At 46.2% G+C, this 25,433-nt stretch overlaps 1 protein-coding gene across 4 annotated transcripts in view; it reads right to left on the reverse strand.

Annotated features, from left to right (window-relative positions):
- CYLD (ubiquitin carboxyl-terminal hydrolase CYLD) overlaps window positions 1-25,433 on the reverse strand; it is a 239,003-nt gene that overhangs the window by 25,422 nt on the left and 188,148 nt on the right. For all 4 annotated transcript variants that reach the window (XM_068355082.1, XM_068355080.1, XM_068355081.1 and 1 more), the window contains one exon: window positions 8,614-8,729. In XM_068355082.1, coding sequence (XP_068211183.1) covers window positions 8,614-8,729 — 116 coding nt within the window. The remainder of the gene's footprint in view (window positions 1-8,613; window positions 8,730-25,433) is intronic.

The following is a 25,433-nucleotide window of genomic DNA, read 5'->3' on the forward strand; positions in this document are numbered from 1 at the left end:
CACCCTTGTGATATCAGATTGTATATAGTTATTTAACCTTATGGCATTTATTTGGGCATCGTATTGCTCTCCCCCTTTTTACTTCCATAGATTTGGGATTTATTATGTTGTAAATTATCTTGTTTATTTTTCTACCCTTTATGATAAGGAATTGTTAAAACAACTTATTTTGGAATACTTTTATATTTACATATATATACAATTTGCATTAAACCATGTTTTTTGGACTTTAGATTTTAATTTATTTTCCTTCTCAGGTGTTGGTTTCCAAGCTTTGGGACCATTTCTCTTGTACTATTTCACAGAGCGGCACAGGTTGACCCCAGAAAAGGGATTTTGACGAAGGAAAAATCTATTTCTGGGCGAGAGACCTGTGCCGCCCAGTGAACCCACCCACTGCTTTCCCACCCAGAATTGGCCCAAGCTTGGGTGCTATGAGGAGTGAACATGATCGCGTGGGTGGAGGTAATAGTAGTAGCGATCAGTAGTGGAATGTAGAACGGCACCTCGTAGTAATGGGGGTATTTGAAGAGGAGATATCTAAATGGCACGAGACCTCTGACAGTGGTTTTCACGCCCCAGTTACTATACCGACACCTTGTATAGGTGAGCGAGCTGGGTTCATCCCTGGCATTCCAATGCAACTTTTTTCTCTGGTAATATATAGCAGTTATATACCTTAGAAATGATGCTAAAGGAGCATATCACTGGGTGGCACAGGTTTCTCGCCCAGAAATATATTTTTCCTTCATCAAAATCCCTTTTTCATATGATTTTATATACTTTTATTATATATTGTGCAATAAATAGTTGATAATTGAAGGATCACAGAAAACATCACTGTTAAGCTCTTAAAGACTGCTAATTAATATAAAAAGTCACAGCTTTTTTCATAGCTCATTCGCTAGGATTTATGGTATTTAGGTGAACGTTTACGTTAAATATATGTATTTTCATGATTTTATATCCTTTAACTCTTATTCATAGTTAAGTAACATATTTTGTGTTCTTTTAACGGTATTCCAGTGATAATCACAAATTTTAAGTATTTGTATTTTTCCTAACAGTAATTACCTCGAACTACTTTCTTAGGAGTATCTGGGATCTCCTCCCTAACTGACCAAGAATTTTGCGCAGTTCCCCCTATCTCCGTTTTCCCTTGTCGGGTCCCTCCGTGGAGGATGGTTATGTGCCCTGAGGCGACCCGGGTTCAGCGAACGTAGGTTCCCTGCTATGTCTTTGTCGCCAGTAAGCATATGTGTTCTACTTCGAACTCCTGTAAGTCACCCGGGGCAGGATGGGTGGGCAATAACCCGAAAGTAGTTCGAGGTAAGTACTGTTAGGAAAAATACAAATTACTTAAAATTTGTGATTTGTTCCAACACGGAGTACTTACCTCGAACTACTTTCTTAGGAGACTTACACTTTAGGAGGCGGGGGTGGACTTGCAGGCAGGAAGACCCACCACTACCATCCCAGGACACGGGACCTAGATAGGAGCTAGGTCCAGACGACAGAAAGAACAGGGTAGGAGAGTCAGGGGAAGCACGCAAAAGTCTACTTGTATGTGTCACTCACCTTTTTACATAATCCGGACATGGGCTTCCACAACATCCATCTCTCACATGGGAGGAGGGAAGGAAAGGGACAAAAGGGTAGCAAGGAAAGGGGAGTAAGGAGGAAACTTGTGTCTCTTGCAATTACTTCCCTCGGGCTACCCGGGGCTTTAGCCCTAAACTTGTTGCAGGGCGGAAATCACTGGCCCAATGGAGAAGGCGTCCAGAGACTTCCTCGTGCAGTCTTTCAGGTAGTGGGCAGTAAAGGTGGACTGCCTGGACCATGTGCCTGCTCGCATGATTTGGCCAACTGCCATGTTGCTGTTAAATGCCAAAGAAGTGCTAAGACCCCTAATATCATGGGGCAGCGGGGTACCCGGGATTGAGGACTCCTCACTGGCGTAAGCTCTCTTGATGACTTGCCGAAGCCAGAAGGAGATCGTGTTCTTCGACACTGCCTTCTTTACTGGGCCTGAGAAGACAAACAGACTTTTGATGCCCGGCCGGAGTCTGGCTGTCCTGCTAAGGTATTTTCTGACTGTTCTCACTGGGCACAGGAGCAAGTCTTCTGGGTTGTCCAAGTGAGGGATCGCCGGGACAGAGAACCCCTCGAACCTCGGGTCTGCAATGGCTGGGTTCTGTGTTCTGGCCACAAATTCAGGCAGAAACTTAAAGTACAAGTCCTTCCACCCTTTTGAGTGCGAGACCTCGAATGACAAGCCGTGGAGCTCACTCACGCTCTTGGCTGAGGTCAGAGCCAGCAAGAACACTGTCTTGAGGGTGAGGTCTTTATCTAGGATATATTTGAGGGGTTCGAAGAGAGACCTTGTCAGAATCTTGAGAACCTTGGCCACGTCCCACTGCGGGACCCGAGAGGCGCGGGGGGAACAAGACAGCTCGAAACTTCTAATGAGCATGGAAATCTGGCGAGATACCCCCCAGGTCGATTGCCTCTTGAGTTGAAAGACCTGCCCCTGGGCTGCTCGGACCCCCTTGAGGGCTGGAACGGAGACCCCCAGGTCGTCCCTCAGGTGGACCAGGAAGTCTGCAATCTTGTGGACTGATACATCCAGGGGCCTCAGATTCTACATGGCACACCACTTCACAAACGTGGCCCACTTAGCCTGGTACACCACGTTCGAGGACTTCCGAAGATACCCTGACATTCTTGAAGCTGTCTTCTCCGAGTATCCTTCTTTCCTTAAAAGACGCTTGATAACCTCCACGCGTGTAGCCAGAGGCACTGAGGGTTTTCGTGCAACCTCCGAAAGTGGGGCTGGTCTGCAGATCTTCCCTTATTGGTAGGGGCCACGGAGGACGGGTGGCCAGGCCCTTGATTGTCTGAGTCTGTTGAGCACCTGCCTGAGAATCCCGAAGGGGGGAAAGGCATACGCATCCAGTCCGTCCCAAGAGTGCTGGAAGGCGTCCTTGAACGCTGCTGCTGGGTCTGGCACAGGAGAACAGAACATGGGGAGCTGTGTTGAGCCTTGTGGCAAACAGGTCTATCGCCGGTGAGCCCCACAACTGTAGGACCTTCTGGGCCACTTGTGGGTGTAGGGACCACTCCGACCCCACTACTTGCCCTGCTCTGCTGAGGCCGTCGGCTAGAACGTTTCTTTTCCCTGGAATGAACCTGGCTTCGAGAATGATGTGTTTCCTCTCGGCCCATTACAGGATCCGAGCCGTGAGATCGCAGAGCTCCCTTGACCTTAAACCTCCTTGTTTTTTTATGTAGGCCACCACGGTGGCGTTGTCGCACATGAGGGCTATTGTGTTTCCCTGTAGGCGATGGACGAATATTGCGAGGGCCTTTTGAACCGCCAGGAGCTCGAGCAGGTTTATGTGGAGGAGTTTCTCCTCCGGGGACCACTTCCCCTCTGCTGTCTCTTCGAGCAGATGGGCTCCCCACCCCTCCTTTGACATGTCCGTGAAGAGCAACATCTCCGGAGGAGCAGACGCGAACGGCACCCCTCTTAGGGTGTTTGCCCTGTCGACCACCAGAGGAGCATGTTTCTAGTGGCTGGAGTCATCCTGAGTAAGGACTAAGGCGGGTCTCCCGGTGACCAGAGGTCCTTCAGATTCCATTGGACCGGCCTCAGCTTGAGCCTCTCCTGAGGAACTAGCTTCTCTAGCGAGACCAGGTGGCCCACGAGTCTCTGCCAATCCTTGGCTCTCATTGGTGCATTTGTTAGGAATGGTTGCATTATATGGTCCAGATTGTCCAGCCTTTCTTTAGAGGGGAATGCCCTTGCTACTTGGGAGTCCAGGACCATTCCTAGGCATGTCATCCTGGTGGTGGGGACCAACTGGGACTTCTCTAGATTGATGGTAACCTCCAGTTCTCTGCAGAAGTGTAACAGCTTTGCCCCCTGCTCCTTTAAGGCTGCCTCTGAGGCTTAAAGAAGCAATCAGTCGTCGAGATACCTGATCAGCCTGATGCCCTGCTTGTGTGCCCAGGCTGATACTACGGTGAATACCCTCGTGAACACCTGAGGAGCCGTTGACAGGCCGAAGCAGAGGGTCCTGAACTGTAGAGACTGGGTTCCCCACTTCACCCTGAGGAACTTACTGCTGGAGGGGTGTACGGGGATCTGAAAGTAGGCGTCCTTGAGGTCCAGGGACATCATGAAATCCCCTTCCTTCAGGGCTGCCAGTACCGACTTCGACGTGTCCATCTTGAAGGATGTCTTCTTGATGAACTTGTTCAGGGCCGAGAGGTCGATGACTGGCCTCCAACCCCCTGTAGCTTTCTCCACCAGGAAGAGCCTGCTGTAGGTCCCTGGGGACGATTCCCGGACGGGTTGTAGTGCTCCTTTTTCCAACATGGCCGACACCTCTTGCTGCAAGGCTGCTCTCTTCATGTGATCCTTGGGGGCCAGCCACTCCGCCCGATGCTCGGGAATCAGAGAGGGAGGATCTGTCTGGAAGGGAATCCTGTATCCCTCCCTGAGTACTGCCACGGTCCATGGGTCCGCACCGTTGTCTTGCCATGCTTGCCAATGTGATTTGAGGCATCCCCCCACCTGTGGCATGGGAAGGTGTAGGGGGCCTCTCTTCCTATCTCCTTCTGGGGAGACGGTTTGAGCGACCTCGTCTCGAGCCCGAGTATTTCTGTCTAAAGGAGGCTTGGGCTGGGGCACCACCTCTGCGGGAGGGCCACGAGGACTGATGCCAGGAAGGGGAGGGGGCCTCCTGTGTAGCTGGTGGCGTAGGTGGGCAGGCCCCGTCCACAGACGGTCTTCTATGTGGAGGGCGTCTTGCTGCTGGCTGCCTAGGCTCAGCCAAGTCTTTCAGTTTCCCCACTTTTTCCATGGTTTTTGCTACCATCTGTAGGGAGAACAGGGTCTCATCCCACACCGGAGCATTCCTCAGGAATTTGGCCTCACGTTCGGGGAGTCTACGGGGGAGCCTGTTAAGTACCGTATCCCTCCTCCTTAAGATCCAGTTTGCTGTCTGAGTAAAAGACTGGAATGTTAAAAACTTCATGGCTTTGCTCCCCCGAACGTATGAGCTTATGCAAGAGAGCTTGATTCTCTGGCACCAAGAGATCGTTGGAGAGTTGGAAAACTGCTGCTAAGGTGCATGCCCACCAGTCCAACCAGGAGGCCACATTGATGATGTCCTGCGATGTGTCCTCCATCATAGTGGCCTCCGCTGGGGCGGTAAGGATCCTGTCATCTCCACTGCCTTGGCTCAGAGCCGCGACGGCTTCTTCCATAGTCCGAGGCCCCGCAGGCAGTCCGTCAGGCACATAAAATTTCTTCTGGGTCCTCAGTCCAGACAGGAGCTTGAAGGACCTGAGGGAGTTCTTGGGCCCTGAGGGAGTTCTTGTGCCCCGAGACAAATTAGTCGACGTGGTCCATGCCCAGGGACACGTCAGGAGCCACCTGGTAGGATCAAGGAAGGTTTCTGCTGTACCGGGTTGTCTACCATCCTACCCAAACCCGAAAGCCAGGCCTGCTCTGAGGACGGTTTGGGCTCATCTAGCCTGTAGTGGTGCCGAATCAGTGCCAAAACGTGCCAAAACCTTCCTGTAAGAGGATACTTCATCAGGCGAACATTCTCCCATATCAATTAAGCCCGCTACCACTTGATCCCCCGTGTCTGCTGTATCCTCGATCACGGATGGATCCGTGGGGGCGTCCGTATCCCTGGCATCTGGCCGGCTCGATGGAGCGGCTGCCTCCATCACGGATGGAGCCCCCGAGGAGGAGGTAGCCGTCATGGGTCTACCCCCTCCCGGAGGAATCCGTGAAGAGTGACTACCCTGCTGTGCCAGCGGCTGCATCCGCTGCTTGGATGGAGCCGGTGAGACTTTAGGTGTGGGAACAATGCTGCCGAGCTGAGCCAGCGGCTGCCTCCGCTGAACGGATAGAGCCGGTGATTTGCCGGGCAAGGGGAAGGGAAAGTTAGTGTGTGCCAACGGCTGCATCTGAAGCGTGGACGGAGCCGAAGAGACACTGGGCAAGGGCACGGGAGCGGCTCCAGCAAGAGCCCTATTCGACCCACGAGGGGGAAACACTACCTTACCTACTTTTGCCCTCTTCTTTCTGGAACTCTTCCTCTTCTTGCTTTTCCTCTATGCAACTTTGGCCTTTTTCTTAGAGGGGCCTGAGTTCAAGCTTGACTTCTTCCTCTTTGACTTCTTTTTCTTTTTCCTTATCTCCTGGTCACTGGAGTCTTCCGACGATGAAGAGCTGGAGGACGGGGTAACGTCCGAGGAAGACGAAGAAGACGAAGAGGAGCTATCAGAGTCCTCTGAATCCTCTGCCGCCAACATGGGGGCTTGCAATTATGCTAACGGGGTGATGGGTTGCATGAAATCAGGCGGCAGCGCAACGGAAGGCGCTGGGGCGTGAGTAGTGACCCACGTGAGGTAAACCAGCCAGAAAACTCTTCTTTCTGCCGCATGGGTGACCTGAAGGGCGTCCTTGGTGACGTCCACACAATGGAGTCAGGGTCTGAAGAGCAAGTGGCTCGTCTTTCTCTGTCTTGATCGCCTCCTGAAACCGCTGCACCTGAAAAGCACTGCCAAGATGGGGGTGAAGGGGCTGGTGTTCCTGACCTCCCCCACACCGGGTCTTCACTCGAGACGGGTCCTGCGGGCACCAGAACCTCGTCTACGGAAAGCACTTTCGTCACAACGGCAGACTCCACACTAGTCTGCGTAGGCACAATGCAATTAGATTTGTTAAAATCAGACTCATGGGGAACAGCAATGGGATGTTTCCCCGCAACAGACTTACCTCGTCCCCTACTCTGGGTAGGGGAAGGGGAAGGGGAAGGGGAACCACTCTCCGAAGGAGCTGAAGGAGATCTTAATGGCGCACCGAGACCAGTCTTCTTCGGCGACCGCTTCGAAGCATTCTTCTTCTTTGTACCGAATAATGTCCACTGGAGTTCCGCCCAGGTCGCACACTCCGGACACGTGGACGCGGGCGAGCACACTCTACCCCGACACGTGGAGCACAAAGTGTGCAGATCGATATCCAACTTAGAGAGCCATGCCCCGCATGACTTACCAGCCTTGGGCTCGGGACAATGACGTAGGGATTCCATAAAGGAATTCACAAAAAAGTAACACAAGAAAGGGATATGAACGGGAAAGCACAAGGGAATACGTGGAACACAATGGTGGGTCGGACGGGATGCGAGAGAGAGCAGCGAGGTGTAATTTACGCCACGACCAGATGCTTCCTGGCGACAAAGACCTAGCAGCACACCCACGCTCGCTGAACCCGGGTCGCCTCAGGGAACGTATCCATCCGCCACGGAGGGACCCGACAAGGGAAAACGGAGATAGGGGGAACTGCGCAAAATTCTTGGTCGGTTAGGGAGGAGATCCCAGATACTCCTAAGAAAGTAGTTCGAGGTAAGTACTCCATGTTGGAACAATTATGACTTCGATACTTGTGGTGGATAGACGGAAAGTCAAACAAAATGACTCAAAAGTAGATTTTTTTTTTTATGGCCTTTGTGGACATGAAAAAGCCTTTGATAACATTCACTGACCAATTTTGTGGAGAGCCCTGCGTTATTATGGAATTCCTCTTACACATGTAAATTTGATTTTAAGTCTGTTCATGAGTGTAGCAAGTGCAAAGTTAATGTTAATGGAGTCTTATCAAATGAATTTCCAGTGAACAGCGGAGTACTCCAAGGGACTGTGTTGTCACCTATGTTGTTTATCCTCCTCATGAATTTTGTAATGAGTGGAACAGTTGGAGATGGTGGAGAAGGATTGGACTGGATTGGTGATAGGAATTTAGCAGGCATGGAGTATGCTGATGATGCTATCCTTGTTAGCAGAACACAACAGGATTTGCAATGCTTGCTTGCCAGGATGCATGAAATATCACACGAGGTTAGGCTGGAGATGATTGGAAGAGGGACAGAGATGATGAAAGCGGAGTATGCAATGAAGATGAAATATCGTTGGAGGGAGACAGGATTAATGAGATGGAATCATTTAAGTACTGTATTTGGTAACTATGGTCTCCAATACAGCGTCTTTGGAATTGGAGTTTGGTGAAAGATTGAAGAAAACAAATCAGACAATGGCTAGGTTGAGTAAAGTTTGGAAATAAAATAGCCTGAAATTACACATAAAAATCGGACTATACATCAGTTTAGTGAGATCAGTGTTACTGTATGGACATGAGTCGTAGTATGACAATGAAACAATGTCCAAATGATTTGGGAGATTTAGGAATAGGGCCCTCAGAAGGATATTGGGAGTTGGGTGGCAGGACGAGATTGGAAATGAGACTGTAGGAGAGATTACTCGAGTGCCATATGTGGAGGAGATCATGGTGAGGGGTGGATGGAGATGGTTTGGGCGTGCTCTTCGCACTTCCCAAGAGGGATTAGTTCACCAAACGTTCAGCTGGGTTCCACAAGGCACTAGAAGAGTTGGAAGACCCAGGCCTACATGGCTGAGTACTATGAAGCGTGAAGTAGATGATGAATGAAGAAGTATTGAATTAAAAGCTCAGTACTGACAAATGATAAAAATGACTGGGCAAAAGAAAATTAATAAAATTAGAATGTAGCTTACCTTATCCATGCATTTTGCACAGAATGCAATACTTTCAAGACCTGATCCACACTGGCCGAAGCATTCCCGACATTCATACTCTGCCAACTTTCCACAGATAATACACTGCCGAGGAGCTGCAAGATAAAAAATTCAATGAAAAATATTGAAACTAAGAAAATCTCTCACCCTAAAATATTAAAGTTGCAAAACATTTGAAGTTTTTGTTAACTATAGAACTTAAAAGTACTATAATGCAAATTTAGAAAAATAGGGGTAAGTAATTTATAACAGAGGCTTAGTTACATTCACTTTACTTTATCATAACAGGAGCTTAATTACATTCTCTTTACTTTATAACGCCATTACTTTTATTGTAAGTTTCAAAAAAGATATATTACTGCTGTATATTATAACAAAATTAAGTAATTACCATATCTAAAGTAATCAGAATCTCATCTCATATTGTATATAAAAAATTATGACAAGGAATTAATTTACCTATGGCAGTGCACAATGACATTTGCTCTATCTGCACTGATAAGTCTTACAATATTCAGACAACTGGAAAATATGAATAGAAAAGTCTATATTTACAGTATATTAAGCTATGATAAAATCCTAGCTTAACTTTACCTACTCTATGATAACAAACAGAGTGAAAAATCCTAGAAAAACTGCAGAAGTAAAGACAAAATAACATATTTTGCTTCATTTACTTCGAATAAAACCATCAACACTAATAGTTTATTTAGAAAAGACTCTCTCAAGACATCTGTAATGTCACCAAAACTATATATCCATATTAAAGACATAGGGTATCAATGCACACCTAGTCCATAGGTAATGCATGTACAGTACTTGTAAATGTACATTATTTTACTTAAAGTAATAAGTAATACCAGTAGTTCAACTGGATTCCTTTTGAAACTTATATGTATCAAAATGCAGTTTTCATTCTGCCGCACTCCAATTGCTTCACCCCATAGGATATTATGGTAGACCAAGCCATATAGTATTCTAGGTTTTATTCTCAGTGAAAAAGTCAATTTAGTTAATGATGTAACAGTGTTAAACAAGTTAAAGTTGAGCAACCATAGAATGGTAAGTAAAATTTGCATAGATCTAAGTAAAGAAAAGAGAAAACTAATTCTGTAATAAGAGAAAAATCTGATGAGTTTAGTTTAACAATATAAAATCACAAATTATTAGTAATTTGTATTTTTCCTAACATACTTACCGAGAAACACTTTCTTAGGAGTTACCTGGAACCTCCTCTCAAACGACCAGAGCTTTGTGTAGTTTACCCTACTCCCATTTTCTATAATGATAGGCCTAGCGGAGGAGAACGTGCCCCGAGGGCAATACCAAGCCAGGCCACATGTTTCCCAGGTCATAGGCTTCAGTAAGTTCTATGTAAGTAACAATACTAAATATCAGTGAGGCACATGGGGGAAGGATGGGGGGGTCATAACTCGAAAGTGTTTCTCGGTAAGAATGTTAGGAAAAATCCAAATTACTAATAATTTGTGATTTGTTCCAACACAGAGACTTACCTCGAAACACTTTCTTACGAGACTTACACTTTAGGAGGTGGGAGTGCCTCCCTGACAATGACCCCAACACATGGAAAGTAGGATAAACTACACAGAGCTCATTAATTGTGCATATAGTACTCACCCTACAAAATTCCTTGATGTGCTTGATGAATTTTGAACATAACTTGATGTGCAGGTCTACTGGCTAAGACCTCCACAGACGATGGACAGTACGAGAAAAAGATAAGGGGAAATAATAGATAAGAACGCTTGTGTCTAGAGTTTGAAATCCGCGATTGAACCTGGGGCTTGAGCCGTTAAATCGGTTGGAGCGCCGAGATGACTGGCCCGATCGAAAAACCATCTAATGATTTCCTCGTACAATCCTCGAGGTAGTGAGCGGTGAATGTTGACTGATTAGACCAAGTTCCCGCTCTAAGTACCTGAGCAACAGACATGTTCTTTTCAAAGGCTACAGAGGTGCTTAAGCCTCTAACATCATGAGCTCTGGGCTTTCCTGGGACTGAAAGTCCAGCACTAGAATAAGCCTGAGTTATAACTTGCCTGAGCCAAAAAGAAATAGTGTTCTTTGAAATTTTCTTTTTAGTCTTACCCGTGGATACAAAAAGATTCTTAATTCCAGGACGGAGATTCGCCGTCCTCTTAAGATATTTCCTAATAACCCTGACATGGCACAACTTCAAGTCTTCTTGATTTCCTGAGTTTGGGATTGCTGGGATAGAAAAAACCCTCAAACCTAGGATCCCAAACGGATGGATTCTGGGTCTTGGCGACGAACGATGGAACAAACTTAAAGGAAATATCCTTCCATCCCCTTGAGTGTTCAACTTCATACGACAATCCATGAAGTTCACCCACTCTCTTAGTTGAAGCCAACGCTAATAAGAAGACGGCTTTAAGCGTAAGATTTCTGTCCACAATATCTTTTAAAGGTTCGAAGGGTGGCTTACTAAGCATGTCTAGAACTCTAGCCAGATCCCAATTTGGAACCCTAGGGGAAGAGGGAGAACATGATCGCTCAAAACTCTTGATGAGCATGGAAATATGTCTGGAAGAACCCAAATCTATTCCCTTCAAAAGAAAGACTTGTCCAAGGGCGGCTCGAACCCCCTTAACTGCTGGAATCGACATGCCCAGCACATCCCTGAGGTGAACGAGAAAATCTGCGATACCAGGTACTGATGCTTCTAGGGGATCGATCTTCTTTGAAGCACACCATTTAACAAAAGTTGTCCATTTTGCTTGATAGACAGCTGTGGAAGACTTTCTCAAGTAACGAGACATTCTCACAGCTGTCTTTGACAAATACCCTTGTCTTTTCAGCAGACACTGGATAACCTCCAGGCGTGAAGACGAAGGGATTGAGGATTTTCGTGAAACCTCTGGAAGTGTGGCTGCCTCAGGAGGTCCGGTCTGTCTGGAAGAGGCCACGGAGGGAGAATGGTGAGGCCTTTAAGGTCTGTGAACTACTCTCTCTCCGGCCACCAAGGCACTACCAAAGTCATCTTTAGGTTGTTGGCTGTCCTTACTCTGTTGAGGACCTGTCTTATCAGGGCGAAGGGAGGAAAAGCGTACACGTCGAGATTGTCCCACTTGTGTTGAAAGGCGTCCTCCAAGGCTGCCTTTGGGTCTCGGACAGGAGAACAGAATACAGTATGGGGAGTTGCGCATTCAACCTTGTCGCGAAGAGATCCATTACCGGAGAGCCCCACATCTGAATGATGTAACTTGCTACCTCTGGATGAAGGGACCATTCTGTCCCTACTACCTGGCTTACTCTGCTGAGGCCGTCCGCTAGAACATTTTTCTTCCCCGGAATGAATCTCGCCGACAGTCTGACTTCTTCGTTTTCCGCCCACTTCAGGACTTGCAGGGTGAGATCACACAACTCCCTCGACTTTAACCCTCCTTCCTTCTTTATGTACGCCACTACTGTTGCGTTGTCTGACATCAGAGCCACTGAATTTCCTTTCAGAACTCGAGTGAAGTGTAGGCAGGCTTCATGAACCGCTCTCATCTCCAGGATATTGATGTGAAGATGCTTTTCTTCTTCTGTCCATTTGCCTCTCGCTGTTTTCACCCGAAGATGAGCACCCCAACCTTCATTTGATGCGTCCGTGAAGAGTAGAAGTTCCGGAGGGCCGGAGGACAGAGGCATCCCTTTTAGAGTGTTTGCATGGTTCTGCCACCACTCTAGAGCTTGTTTGGTTTCTGGAAGAACTTGAACGATCCCATCTGGGGAACTTCTCTGATCCCACTGATCTTTCAAGTTCCATTGTATACATCTGGGGTTCTGCCTTCCGTGTGGAACCAACTTTTCCAAGGACACCAGATGTCCTATTAGCCTCTGCCAATCCTTCGCTCTTCCAGGCTGGCCTCCTAGGAAGGGATGGAGTACTTGGTCCAGGTTGTTCAGCCTGTCTACTGATGGAAATGCCTTGACCTGCAATGAATCTAGAACTATCCCCAAGTACGTCGTTCTGTTGGTTGGAATTAGATGAGATTTCTCCAGATTGACGGAAATGCCCAGATTTTTGCATAGTTGAAGAAGGTCTGCACCTTGTTGATTCAAGACTTCCTTTGAGGATGAAAGGAGTAACCAGTCGTCCAGGTACCGAATTAGACGAAAACCCCGTTCGTGAGCCCAAACAGAGATCGTCGTAAAGATTCTTGTGAATACCTGGGGAGCTGTAGAAAGTCCGAAGCACAGGGCTTGAATTGCATAATCTGGGCACCCCATTTCACCCGGAGAAACTTTCTGCTTGCTGGATGAATTGGAATCTGGAAATAGGCATCCTTGAGGTCTATGGAAATCATAAAATCCCCTTCCCTCAAGGATGCCATGACTGTTCTTGGGGTGTCCATCTTGAAACTCGTCTTTCGTATAAATTTGTTTAGGGCTGACAGGTCTATCACTGGCCTCCAAACTCCTGTTGCTTTCTCCACCAAGAAAAGACTACTGTAGAACCCCGGACCCAGAAGCTTTACCGTCTCCATAGGTCCCTTCTGCATCACTGTGGAGATTTCTTCGTCCAAGGCAGCTCTCTTCAACGGGTCTTTGGGGGCTAACCATTCTGCCTGGCTTGCTGGGATCAAAGGAGGAGGATCCTCCAGAAAAGGAATCCTGTAGCCCTCTTTCAGCACAGATACTGTCCATGGATCTACTCCGTGGAGCTTCCATGCTCGCCAAAACAGTCTGAGGCATCCCCCTACCTGAGGCTTGGGCAGGGGAGGGGGGCCTCTCACATTACCTCCTACGAGAGGAACGTCCTGATCGGCCTCTCCTGGAGGACGAGTATGAACTCCTGTAGGTGGAAGGAGGTGAAGTAGCTCCCCTTCGGGAGGGATTCGTCGACTAAGCCCATTGACCTGAAGAAGGATCTCTTCTTACTCGAGACGGAGACGAACGAGAAGTAGAAGATGCCTCAGCTACAGGTCTCCTAAAGACGGGACGTCTCGCAGATTGTGACTTGGGCACGCTGACTTCCCTCTTCTTGGACATCTTCTCCTCTACTTCTTCAGCTTTCTTTACCGGGAACAGTTGTTCATCCCAAACTGAGATGTTCCGAAGAGCCCTTGCTTCCCTGTCCGAGATTTTCTTCAGGAGATTCTTCAACAGCGAATCCCTTCTCCTCAGCACCCAGTTCGCTGAAAGAGCCAAGGCCTGAAACGTGAGGAATTTAAGGGCACAGCCACCAGATCCGACCAACTCATTCAGGGCCTCTCGTTTGGCAGGTTCCATTGAGTCTGTCGGAATCTGCGAACCCACCAAGGTAGTGGCCCACCAGTCCAGCCATGATGCAACGTTAACCAAGTCCTTCGACATCTCCTCCATCATCACGGCCTCGGTCTGGGAGAAGTAAATGGGTGCTGTAGAGGCCCTCTCTTCTGTGGCACCTTGACATAAGATTTCCAGGACGTCCTCCATCTTACTTGCGCCATGAGGTCAACCTTCCAAGGCATAATATTTACTCTGGGACTTCATCCCCTGTAAGAGCTTAGCTGCACTATGCCCTTTAGAAGAGTCGCCATTGCGGGCTATCACCTTGTCTATATGAGCTCGCCCTAGCCTGACATCTCTCGCCTCCGGAAGAGCTAAAGAGGTCTTCTTTTGGACGGGCGCACCCAATATCCTATTTAAGCCAGAGGTCCAATCATCATCCTCCTGCGGTAGAGGCTCCACGAAATTACTGTGACTCCTTATCAAGGAGATCACCCTCCTATAAGCGGAGTCCTCCGTAGCAAGCGCTGCTCCTTCATCCACGTCCTCTGTCCTACGATGGGGAGAAGGATCTTCACGGGCACCTCCGCTCAGACGGGACCCTCGGCTCTTCTTCTCTTTAGAGACGGGCGCTTCTGTCACTTTAATAGGCTCTGACGAAGGGACAGGCTCCTCCGTGAAATAGTCCGACGGAGGTGCCCGTATACGTCTATCATCTCGATGGGCAGACCCGTCGAGGCTGCCCGTCCTAGGAGACGACTCCCTTCGCTGGGCGGGTTGAGTGTCTCTAGGTCGGGACTTATGCCTGCTAGACGAGGCCTCATCTCGATGGGCAGACCCGTCGAGGCTGCCCGTCCTAGGAGACGACTCCCTCCGATGGGCGGGTTGAGTGTCTCTAGGTCGGGACTTATGCCTGCTAGACGAGGCGTTACGGTCATCGGCTGATGCCATCATGAGGCTACTGGAGGCCCTTCTAGTAGGACTGTCTCCTACCAGCTTGACCATGGAGCTTGAGACTGTAGTAAGGTCTCTCAGCTTGTCCTCGGGTACGAAGACCCATTTTCCTTGAGGAGAACCAGGTCTCCTGCTCTTCTTCTGCAGAGAACGGGAACTTCTTCTCCTATCTCCTGACCTAGAAAGGGATCTCCTCCTCCTGGACAGTTCCCTCTTCCTTCTACGCCGCCTGCGGCGTTCTTCCTCAGACGAGACTGAAGACTCCTCTACCGACGAGTCTGACCCACCAAGGAACCGAGACCTCGCAACAGATGGAGCCTTCCTCGACACCTGTTAGGTTCCAGACGTCGATGGCTGCAGGAATTCAACCGGGACTGCTGACGAAGGAGCCGGAAGCGTCGACGGACGATCCAAGAAAGGGAAGGACTCGCTCCAGCCCTCCTCCATCCTCAACGGAGACTTGCCCGGAGTCCTCGGCAAACTCCATCCCAGGGGATCTTCCTGCGGGGAATCTTCTCTATCCAGGGCACCCTCCGCTGCCGAAGCGCCGGAGACATCCACCCAAGAATCTGGGGAAGAAAATGGCACATTTTTATTCCACATGGGGTCCTCCACCGAGACGAGCTCCCCTTGCACGAGAGCAACGTCCCGCGGACCCCCACTACACATACTTACAGGCGCCTGGTTCGTCGTAAAAGCACCTGAAACCCCTGCAACAACATCCTCCTGGGGAAGGGGCACCAACTTCTTCCCTTTCACTGACTTACCTCGTCCCCTACTCTGGGTAGGGGAAGAAGAAGGAACTCTAGACGATCCCTCACCCGCAGAAGTCGCAGGAGAAGACATACTGGTTTTCCTGGGAGACCGTTTCGTAGTCTTCTTTTTGGTCCCAAACTTGACCCATTGGACCTCACTCCAGTCAGCACATTCCGGACAGGTGTCCGAAGAAGAACACACTTTACCCTACACGAGGAACAAAGCGTGTGCGGATCGACATCGGGCTTAGACAAAAAAGCCCCCCACGATTTCCCGGCTCTAGGCCCAGGACAACGGCGAGCATGCTCCATCGCACACAATCACAAAAACCGCTAGACACAAGCACAACAAAAGAATGAGAACACTAAACACAATGAAAGCACAAAGGAATGAAAGCGAAAGAACACAGATAAAGCACCAAGCGCGCGGGCAGAGCACAAGGACCATGCGGTAACCACGCGGCCACGAGACACAAAGGGTCGCACTGAGATCAGAGGAGCGTTGTGTGATAACGCGACGCGACCAGAGAACTTACTGAAGCCTACGACCTGGGAAACATGTGGCCTGGCTTGTTATTGCCCTCGGGGCACGTTCTCCTCCGCTAGGCCTATCATCATAGAAAATGGGAGTAGGGTAAACTACACAAAACACTGGTCGTTTGAGAGGAAGTTCCAGGTAACTCCTAAGAAAGTGTTTCGAGGTAAGTCTCAGTGTTGGAACAAATTGGTACTCTCAGCTACATGATGAAATGGAAGCAAGAGAAGAACTGTAATTTAACAAAATTTGTATTGGAATTAGTACAAGAGATAGGTGAAAAAGTTACCAAACAAGATAAAAGACCAATTTGTATAAAGAGCTAAAGGTTTGTATCAATAGGAAAATATAAATTACTTTCAAATTTATCATTTGTTCCAACAATCTACAAACAATTTTGCTCTTTATAAGGAAAGACTCACCCTTCAGTGGGTGAAGTCCTAACCAACTGGCTGGTTTTTTACCAGTTATGTTCCTTTCGTGCTTCGCACGATCTCTATAGAGGAACACACTGATACTTCACTAATCTCTCGCGCATATAATGGAGATAGCGGCCTGGTCAATTTGTACAGTTGTGTGATATCTAAGCAATGTGACTTGTCCCGGTTAGACTTCTTGGAGCCATAACTCCATAAAACTCATTGGACATTGCCCAACTCCCACCTTGCTAGGGGAATGGGGATATAAACACATATCAGGGAAATGGTTCATACCTGCAGACGGAGAAGGCCAGCTTGCAGCGTAACGATGGTGCTGTACCCCCAAGAGAGGAGAAGATGAAAGAAAGATGGAGCCAGTTACTCTTATCATGCATCCCAGACTTAATCCCGGGTAACGTCTGCTGTCAACCGCCCACTACTTGTCCAGCAAGGGAGCTTGAGATGTTTAAACCACTTGTTTTGCTTCCATGTTCCTGTGGGTTACGTCTTGCAGCTAGTGGGCGGTGAAGGTCGTCTGACGCTTTCACACGCCTGCTTGCAGTAGCTGCGCCACAGAGTAGTTCTTATATGCTAGGGATGCGCTTATGCACCTAACATCAGGAGCTCTGGGTTTACACCCTTGCGGGGCAGTCAAGATTCAAGGCGAAATCTACCACTTTGCGGATTCACGCAGTGATGGTATTCCTTGTGACACTCTAAATTACCCTCAAAATGCTAACCACCATTCTGTTAACTCTGGGATGAGCTCCTGTGGTCTTTTTGAGGTAGCACCTCAGAGCCTTCACTGGGCAGAATAACAGCTATTATTATTATTATTATTATTTCATCCAAGGGGTTACTGCACTGTAATAATTCAGTGGCCACTTTCCTCTTGGTAAGGGTAGAAGGGACTCTTTAGCTATGGTAAGCAGCTCTTCTATGAGAAGGACACTCCAAATTCAAACCATTGTTCTCTAGTCTTGGGTAGTGTAGTGCAATATCCTCTGTACCATGGTCTTCCACTGTCTTGGGTTAGAGTTCTCTTGCTTGAGGGTACACTTGGGCACACTATTCTATCTTATTTCTCTTCCTCTTGTTTTGTTAAAGTTTTTATAGTTTCATAGGATATTTTTATTTTAATGTTCTATCTATCTATATACCAAGGCACTTCCCCCAATTTTGGGGGGTAGCTGACATCAAACAAGTGAAAAAAAGGGGACCTTTCTTCTCTACGCTCCTCCCAGTCTAACGAGGGACCCAACCGAGTTCGGCTGGTACTGCTAGGGTGCCATGGCCCACCCTCCACCGTTATCCACAACAGATGAAGCTTCATAAGCTGAATCCCCAACTGTTGCTACCTCCGTGGTCATCCAAGGTAACCGGAGGAAGCAGCAGGGCCTACTGGAACTGCGTCACAATTGCTTGCCATTCATTCCTAATTCTAGCACGCTCTCTTGCCTCTCTCACATCTATCATCCTATCACCCAGAGCTTTCTTCACACCATCCATCCACCCAAACCCTGGCCTTCCTCTTGTACTTCTCCCATCAACTCTTGCATTCAACACCTGTTCTAAAATATTTTAGTTTTCCTTCTATCCTTTCCTCACTGGGCTATTTTCCCTGTTGGAGCCCCTGGGTTTAGAGCACTCTGCTTTTCCAACTAGGTTGTAGCTTAGCACTTAATAATAATAATAATAATAATAATAATAATAATAATAATAAAAATAATAATAATAATATATCCCAAGTCAGAAAAGCAAAGTGCTGTAAGCCCAAGAGCTCCAACAGGGAAATATAGCCCAGTGAGGAAAGGAAACAAGGAAATAATTAAACTACTAGAGCAAAAATAAACAATTAAAATAAAATATTGTAAGAACAGAGACAACATTAAATTAGATCTTGCATATAAAAAAAAAAAAAAAAAAAAAAAAAAAAAAAAAAAAAAAAAAAAAAAAAAAATAAGATAGAACAGCGTGCCCGAGTGTACACTCAAGCAAGAGAACTCTAATCCATGACAATAGAAGGTCATGGTACAGAGGCTACGGCACTACCCATGTCTAGAGAACAATGGTTTGATTTTGGAGTGTCCTCCTAGAAGAGCAGCTTACCATAGCTAAAGAGCCTCTTCTACCTTTACCAAGAATAAAGTCGCCACTGAACAATTACATTGCCGTAGTTATCCCCTTGAGCGAAGAATTATTTTGTAATCTCAGTGTTGTCAGGTGTATGAGGACAGAGCAGACTGTGGAAAGAATAGGCCAGACTCTTCGGTGTATGTGTAGCAAAGACAAAACGAAAAGTAACCAGAGAGAGGGATCCAATGTAGAACTGTTTGGCCAATCAAAGGACCCAATAACTCTCTAGCAGTAAAATCTCAATGGGTGGGTGGTGCCCTGGCCAATCTAATACCTACAAGTTGATCTGAGTCATCAGTTATAAACCAAAGATTTTAAATCCGGAAGGGCCCAAATCTAGGATCCGCTACAATCGGATTTTGAGTCTTTGCAATAAATTTAGAGACAAAGCTGAGCGTTACCTGTCCCCATCCCCTTGAGTGGGAGATGTCATCGTTAAGACCATGAAATTCACTGACTCTCCTGGCTGAGGCCAGGAATAGCAAGAAAACCTTTTTAAGTGCCATGTCAAGATCTGATGCCTGACGCAGTGGTTCATAAGGCGCTCCTTTCAGGGACCGTAGTACACTAACTACTTTCCAGCTGTGGACAGGAATGCTCAAAACTCCTTATGAGGAGAGACAATTCCAACAGAAAGGAAATATTAAGTCCTTTCAGTCTAATGGTGAGGCTCAAGTCTGAGAGTTGGCCTTTCACCACTGAGACCGAGAGGAGTTTTTCCTCCTGAAGGTATAACAACAACTCTGCTACCACTGGGATAATGGTGTCAAGAGGAGCAATACCCCTTCCACACACCAACCACAAAAGATTGTCCACTTTGCCTAGTAAATGCCTGAAGATGACTCCTGGAGGTATCCGGACATCCTTTTTGCAACTGCTCGTAGGCAGTTGCAAAAAGCCTCTTTGAGGGGCGATGCTGGATAAACTCTAGGCGTGAAGACGTAGAGATTCCTCAGCTTCGTGGAAATTCCTTATGTGTGGTTGTCTGAGTAGATTGTGAGCAGATATAGAAGGTATGAGAACCATCCTGCATGGTGCCACATCAGAGCTATGAGGGTTATCGACAGGCCTTCGGATGCCCTTACTTTGTTGAGTATTCTTCTTACAAGGCAAAAAGGGGTAATGCATAGATATCTAAGCTGTCCCACTGGTCTTGGAAAACATCTTGCCAAAGAGCTTGGAGATCTGGTACTGGCGAGCAGTAGGTTGGAAGTTTTTTGTTGAGAGACGTTGCAAAGTGCTACTGTCAGGGAGCCCCATAAAGTCAGGACTTTGTTGGTTACCTGACGATCCAAAGACCACTCGGAGCCAGCTATCTGAAGCGCTCTGCTCAGATTGCCTGCAAGAACATTTCTCTTGCCCAGGATGGAAGGCGCTGATAGAGCTACCGAGATGTCTTCAGTCCATCTTAGCATTTCTACAGCTAGCCGGGTGCTGTGAAAAGGTACTGTACCTCCTTGCCTGTTTACATATGCCACTAATGTGGTGTTACTCATCAACACCACAGAGTATCCTGAAAGGAGCTGTTGTAAATGCTGTAGGGCAGAAAGGCTGCCCTCAATTCCAGAGGGGTTATGTGGCAATGTCGCTCGGACTCGACCAGAGTCCGGAGGCTGTTTGTTGCAACATGAACCTCAACTTTCTTTTGATGAATCTGTGAAAAGCATCAATTCTGGGGGTGGAGAGAGGGGATCTACACCCCTCTTAGGAGGTTGCCATCTGATGCCCAACACCTCAGATCTCTTCTGCTCGGGGTCAACCCGAACCTAAAGATTCAAGGGGTCGTTGTGCCGAGTCTAGCTGGACTTCAGCAGCCACTGGAGACCAGATGCGTATAGGTCAACAGGCGCTCCCAAGAGGTCAGATGACCTATGAGATGATGCTACCGATGGGTTGGTAACGAGTCTAGTAGTATGAAGGAGTGTGCTGTTTTCTTCAGTCTCTCTATTCTGCTTTCGAATATACAGTTGGACCTCGATAATCGTGGTTTCGATTTTTCGCGGCCAAGAAGAAAAAAAAAAAAACTTTGTGATGATTGTTTACCCAACATTAAGAATTTGATTTTTAATAGTTGGCAACAGCACTGGGATGGCTAAAAACAATGCAATACCTATTAAATAAAAATTCTCATAAAAATTTCGATAAAATTCAAGCTGGGCGATGATTTCAAATAGCCCGCGCTCCTTTACACTGGGAGTGCTGAATGCCACTACCTATCTCTACACCCAGCTGGTCCTAGCTCTCTGTACTGAGTATATTCATTTACTGTGGTACAAAATTGCAGCTATATTAGAAATAAACCTGATTTTGATTAAACTGGCTTTTCACTTAACTGTATCCAATAATAATGCATGTAATATTCACATTTTACTATCATTTATAGTTAAAAACATAGCGCATTATAATCTCATGCATTGTTCACATTCAAATCCGCAGATCAATCCTACGTAGTCCGTCGTCAACCTATATCAACTTTCACGATACTATCCCACTGATATGACCATTCACTTCCGCAGAATTACCTCAATGATATAACCTATCATGCATAATATCATGATATCTTTCACATTATCATTGTCCATCGCTTATTATTATTATATCCTTAATCCTTTTCCCAATTCCTTCCCAAATCCCTTTCGTACATTTACTCTGCTCTCCCGCACACACATCTACAACATATCTTTCTAACTCTTTTGATTCTCGCTACTTTTTTGCGATTTTATTCATCTTCTTTTTTCTAGCCTTCATCTGTCATTTTCATCTTATTAATCATTCTAAACCCCTTTCTTATCCCTCATTCCACCTATTCCCATTCCAATTTTTCATTCCTTCCCACATTTCCCAAATTCCTTGATTTTGTTAATTTATTTGAATTAGCGTAAATTTGGCAGAGAGAATGTGCAAGAAGAAGGAACTTGGCTACTGCCTCCCCCTGTCCCGTCTCTTTGTCATATTGTTTCATCCTTCTCTCTCCCTGTTCTCCTTAGTGTTTCACTTAACTGTATCCAATAATAATCCATGTACATACATACATATACCAAGGCATTTCCCCCAATTTTGGGGGGTAGCCGACATCAAACAAATGAAACAATAAAGGAGACCTCGCCTCTCTACGTTTCTCCCAGCCTGACAAGGGACTCAACCGAGTTTGGCTGGTACTGCTAGGATGCCACAGCCCACCCTCCCCCATTATCCACCACAGATGAAGCTTCTCTCTTGCCTCTCTCACATCTATCCTCCTATCACCCAGAGCAACCTTCACTCCATCCATCCACCAAAACCTTGGCCTTCCTCTTGTACTTTTCCCGTCAATTCTTGCATTCATCATGTTCTTTAGCAGACAGCCATTTTCCATTCTCTCATCATGGCCAAACCACCTCAACACATTAATCCACTCTAGCTGCTAACTCATTTCTTACACCCGTTCTCACCCTCACTACTTAGTTCATAATCCTATCTACTCGAGATACACCAGCCATACTTCTTAGACACTTCATCTCAAACACATTCAATTTCTGGAAACCAATCGCTCACTTCATTTCCTATCCTAACACATGCTTTACTACCTTTGTAGAAACTTTTCACTGCTTGTAACAACCTTCCACCAACTCCATATAACCTCATCACATTCCACATTGCTTCCCTATCAACTCTATCATACGCTTTCTCCAGATCCATAAACGCAACATACGGCTCCTTACCTTTTGCTAAATATTTCTCACATATCTGCCTAACTGTAAAAATCTGATTCATACAACCACTACCTCTTCTAAAACCACCCTGTACTTCTAAGATTGCATTCTGTTTTATCCTTAATCCTATTAATCAGTACTCTACCATACACTTTTCCAACTACACTCAACAAACTAATACCCCTTGAATTACAACACTCATACACATATCCCTTACCGTTATATAGTGGTACAATACACGCACAAACCCAATCTACTGGTACTATTGACAAAACAAAATACATATTAAACAATCTCACCAACCATCTCAGCTCTCACACCATCCATACCAGATGCTTTTCCTACTCTCGTTTCATCTAGTGCTCTCCTCACTTCCTCTCTTGTAATCTCTCTCTCATTCTCATCTCCCATCACCGGCACCTCAACACCTGCAACAGCAATTATATCTGCCTCCCTATTATCCTCAACATTCAGTAAACTTTCAAAATATTGCGCCCACCTTTTCCTTGCCTCCTCTCCTTTTAACAACCTTCCATTTCCATCTTTCTCTGTCTCTTCAATTCTTGAACCAGCCTTCCTTACTCTCTTCACTTCTTTCCAAAACTTCTTATTCTCTAAATATGAATGACCCAATCCCTGAACCCACCTCAGGTCAGCTGCCCTTTTTGCCTCACTTACCTTGCGCTTTACTTCCACATTTTTCTCTCTATATCTTTCATACTTCTCTACACTATTACTCTGCAGCCATTCTTCGAAAGCCCTCATTTTCTCTACCACTTTTACCTACACTTCTTCATTCCACCATTCACTGCCCTTCCTCATGCTGCCTCCAACAAACTTCTTGCCACACACATCCCTTGCAATCCCAACAAAATTTTCTTTTATTAACTTCCACTCCTCCTCTAAATTACCAGTTTCTCTTACTTTCACTGTGTCATATGCCATTTTCAACCTTTCTTGATAAATACTTTTTACCCCCGGTTTTATTAGCTCTTCAACCTTCACTAGCTCCCTTTTACATCCACCTACTCTATTCCCCCACTCTTTGGCTACAACTAATTTTCTTTCCACCAAAAAATGATCAGACATACCGTTAGCCATACCCCTAAACACGTGCACGTCTTTCAATCTTCCAAACATTCTTTTAGTTATCAACACATAATCCATTTACACCCTTTCTACCACTCTTACATTTGCCACTCTTGCCCATATATACTTGTTTTTATCTTTCTTTTTGAAAAACTAGAACTTATCACCATCTCCTGCTCAACACACATATCTACCAGTCTCTCACCACTCTCATTTTCACCTGGTACACCATACTTCTCAATGACACCTTTTACCTATCCAGCGCCCACTCTAGCATTTAAGTCACCCATGACAACTACATAATTCCTTCTACCCAGTCCTTCTACACATCTAGTTAATTCATTCCAGAACTCATTCTGCTCTTCTTCACTTTTCTCACAACCTGGCCCATACCCTCTGACAAAAGCCCAACATTCCCTACCCAACCTAACCCTTACCCAAATTAACCTAGATGATATCTCCTTCCATTCCACTACTTTACCTGTCATCCATTCACTCAGCAATATAGCCACACCTTCTCTTGCTCTTCCCCTTTCAATCCCAGACACTTCACCAAACATCACTTCACCTTTCCCTTTTATCTTTGTCTCACACAAAGCCAAGATATCCATCTTTCTATTCCTAAACATAATTCCAATCTCGCATCTTTTACTCTCTATCGTACTACTGTACATCCATGTATATTCAACACCCCAAAACTAGAGTGCGGGGAGCAGTCACTCTCCCCCCAGCTCCACCTCTTTGATGTCTCACAGGATTATAATACAGGAGAGGGGGTTCCCAGCCCCCTCGTCCCGTCCCTTTTAGTCGCCTCTTATGACACGCAGGCATACGTTGGCGCTATTCTAATTGTTTTTATGCCCCCGCGGCCACAGGGCATGTAATATTCATATTTATATACAGTGAACCCTCGTTTATCGCGGTAGATAGGTTCCAGACGCGGCCGCGATAGGTGAAAATCCGCGAAGTAGTGACACCATATTTACCTCTTTATTCAACATGTATATTCAGACTTTTAAAACCTTCCCTTGTACGTAGTACTGTTAACAAACTACCCTTTATAGTACAGAACACTTAATGCATGTACTACAGTACCCTAAACTAAAACAGGCACAAATATTAAAGGCAATTTTATATCATGCGTTTCCTAAACACGCTAAAAAGCACGATAAAAAATGGCAACCAATGTTTTGTTTACATTTATCTCTGATCATAATGAAGAAACAAACTGGAGGTAGAGCTTTGCTTATTACCCAGACATATTTCCCATACTTTTCCCTTAGAACTACATCACATCTTCCTACTTTAGATATATATATATATATATATATATATATATATATATATATATATATATATATATATATATATATATATATATATATGTGTATATATATATATATATATATATATATATATACAGTAGGGTCCCGAATTACACGTGTTCTAATTACGCGATTCCTCAATTACGCGATTGATAGTTTTTAAAAATTAATTTTCCTGTATTTGCGAGGAGCATTCTAAATCCGCGAGTCAAGCACCGCGAAGCGTAGGAAATCTATTGTTTTCTTAATTGTATTGGGGGGGGGGGGGGTGATGGTTCCCCGATGTCTGAGAAGGGGGGGGGGAGAATGTGAGAGAAAGATTTCTGTTCAAACATTTTAACCCTGGATAGGTACGGTGGGTCGTTTGCGACCCCGAGCGTAAAAAAAAAACAGGTTTTTCTCACGTGACTCACCCCTGTGACTGAATTTGTGGGTGATCGACCTGCAGGAGGTGTCTCCCCTACACGCTCTAGTAGTGTCCAGATGTGCATTGCTGTAGCTGTACTCCTTCCCCGATTTCTGAGACGCGTCGGGGTCGTTCGCGTCCGAGTTTACCCTTCTGAGGTAGTTTGCATAATTATCAAAGTTATTACGTATTATGAAATTGTCGTAGAATGGTGCAACTTGTATAGGTTATCAGTTGTGGAAAGTCTTGG

The sequence above is a fragment of the Palaemon carinicauda genome, chromosome 31 (assembly GCF_036898095.1).
Source record: "Palaemon carinicauda isolate YSFRI2023 chromosome 31, ASM3689809v2, whole genome shotgun sequence".
In the NCBI taxonomy this organism is placed as follows: Eukaryota; Metazoa; Arthropoda; class Malacostraca; order Decapoda; family Palaemonidae; genus Palaemon; species Palaemon carinicauda.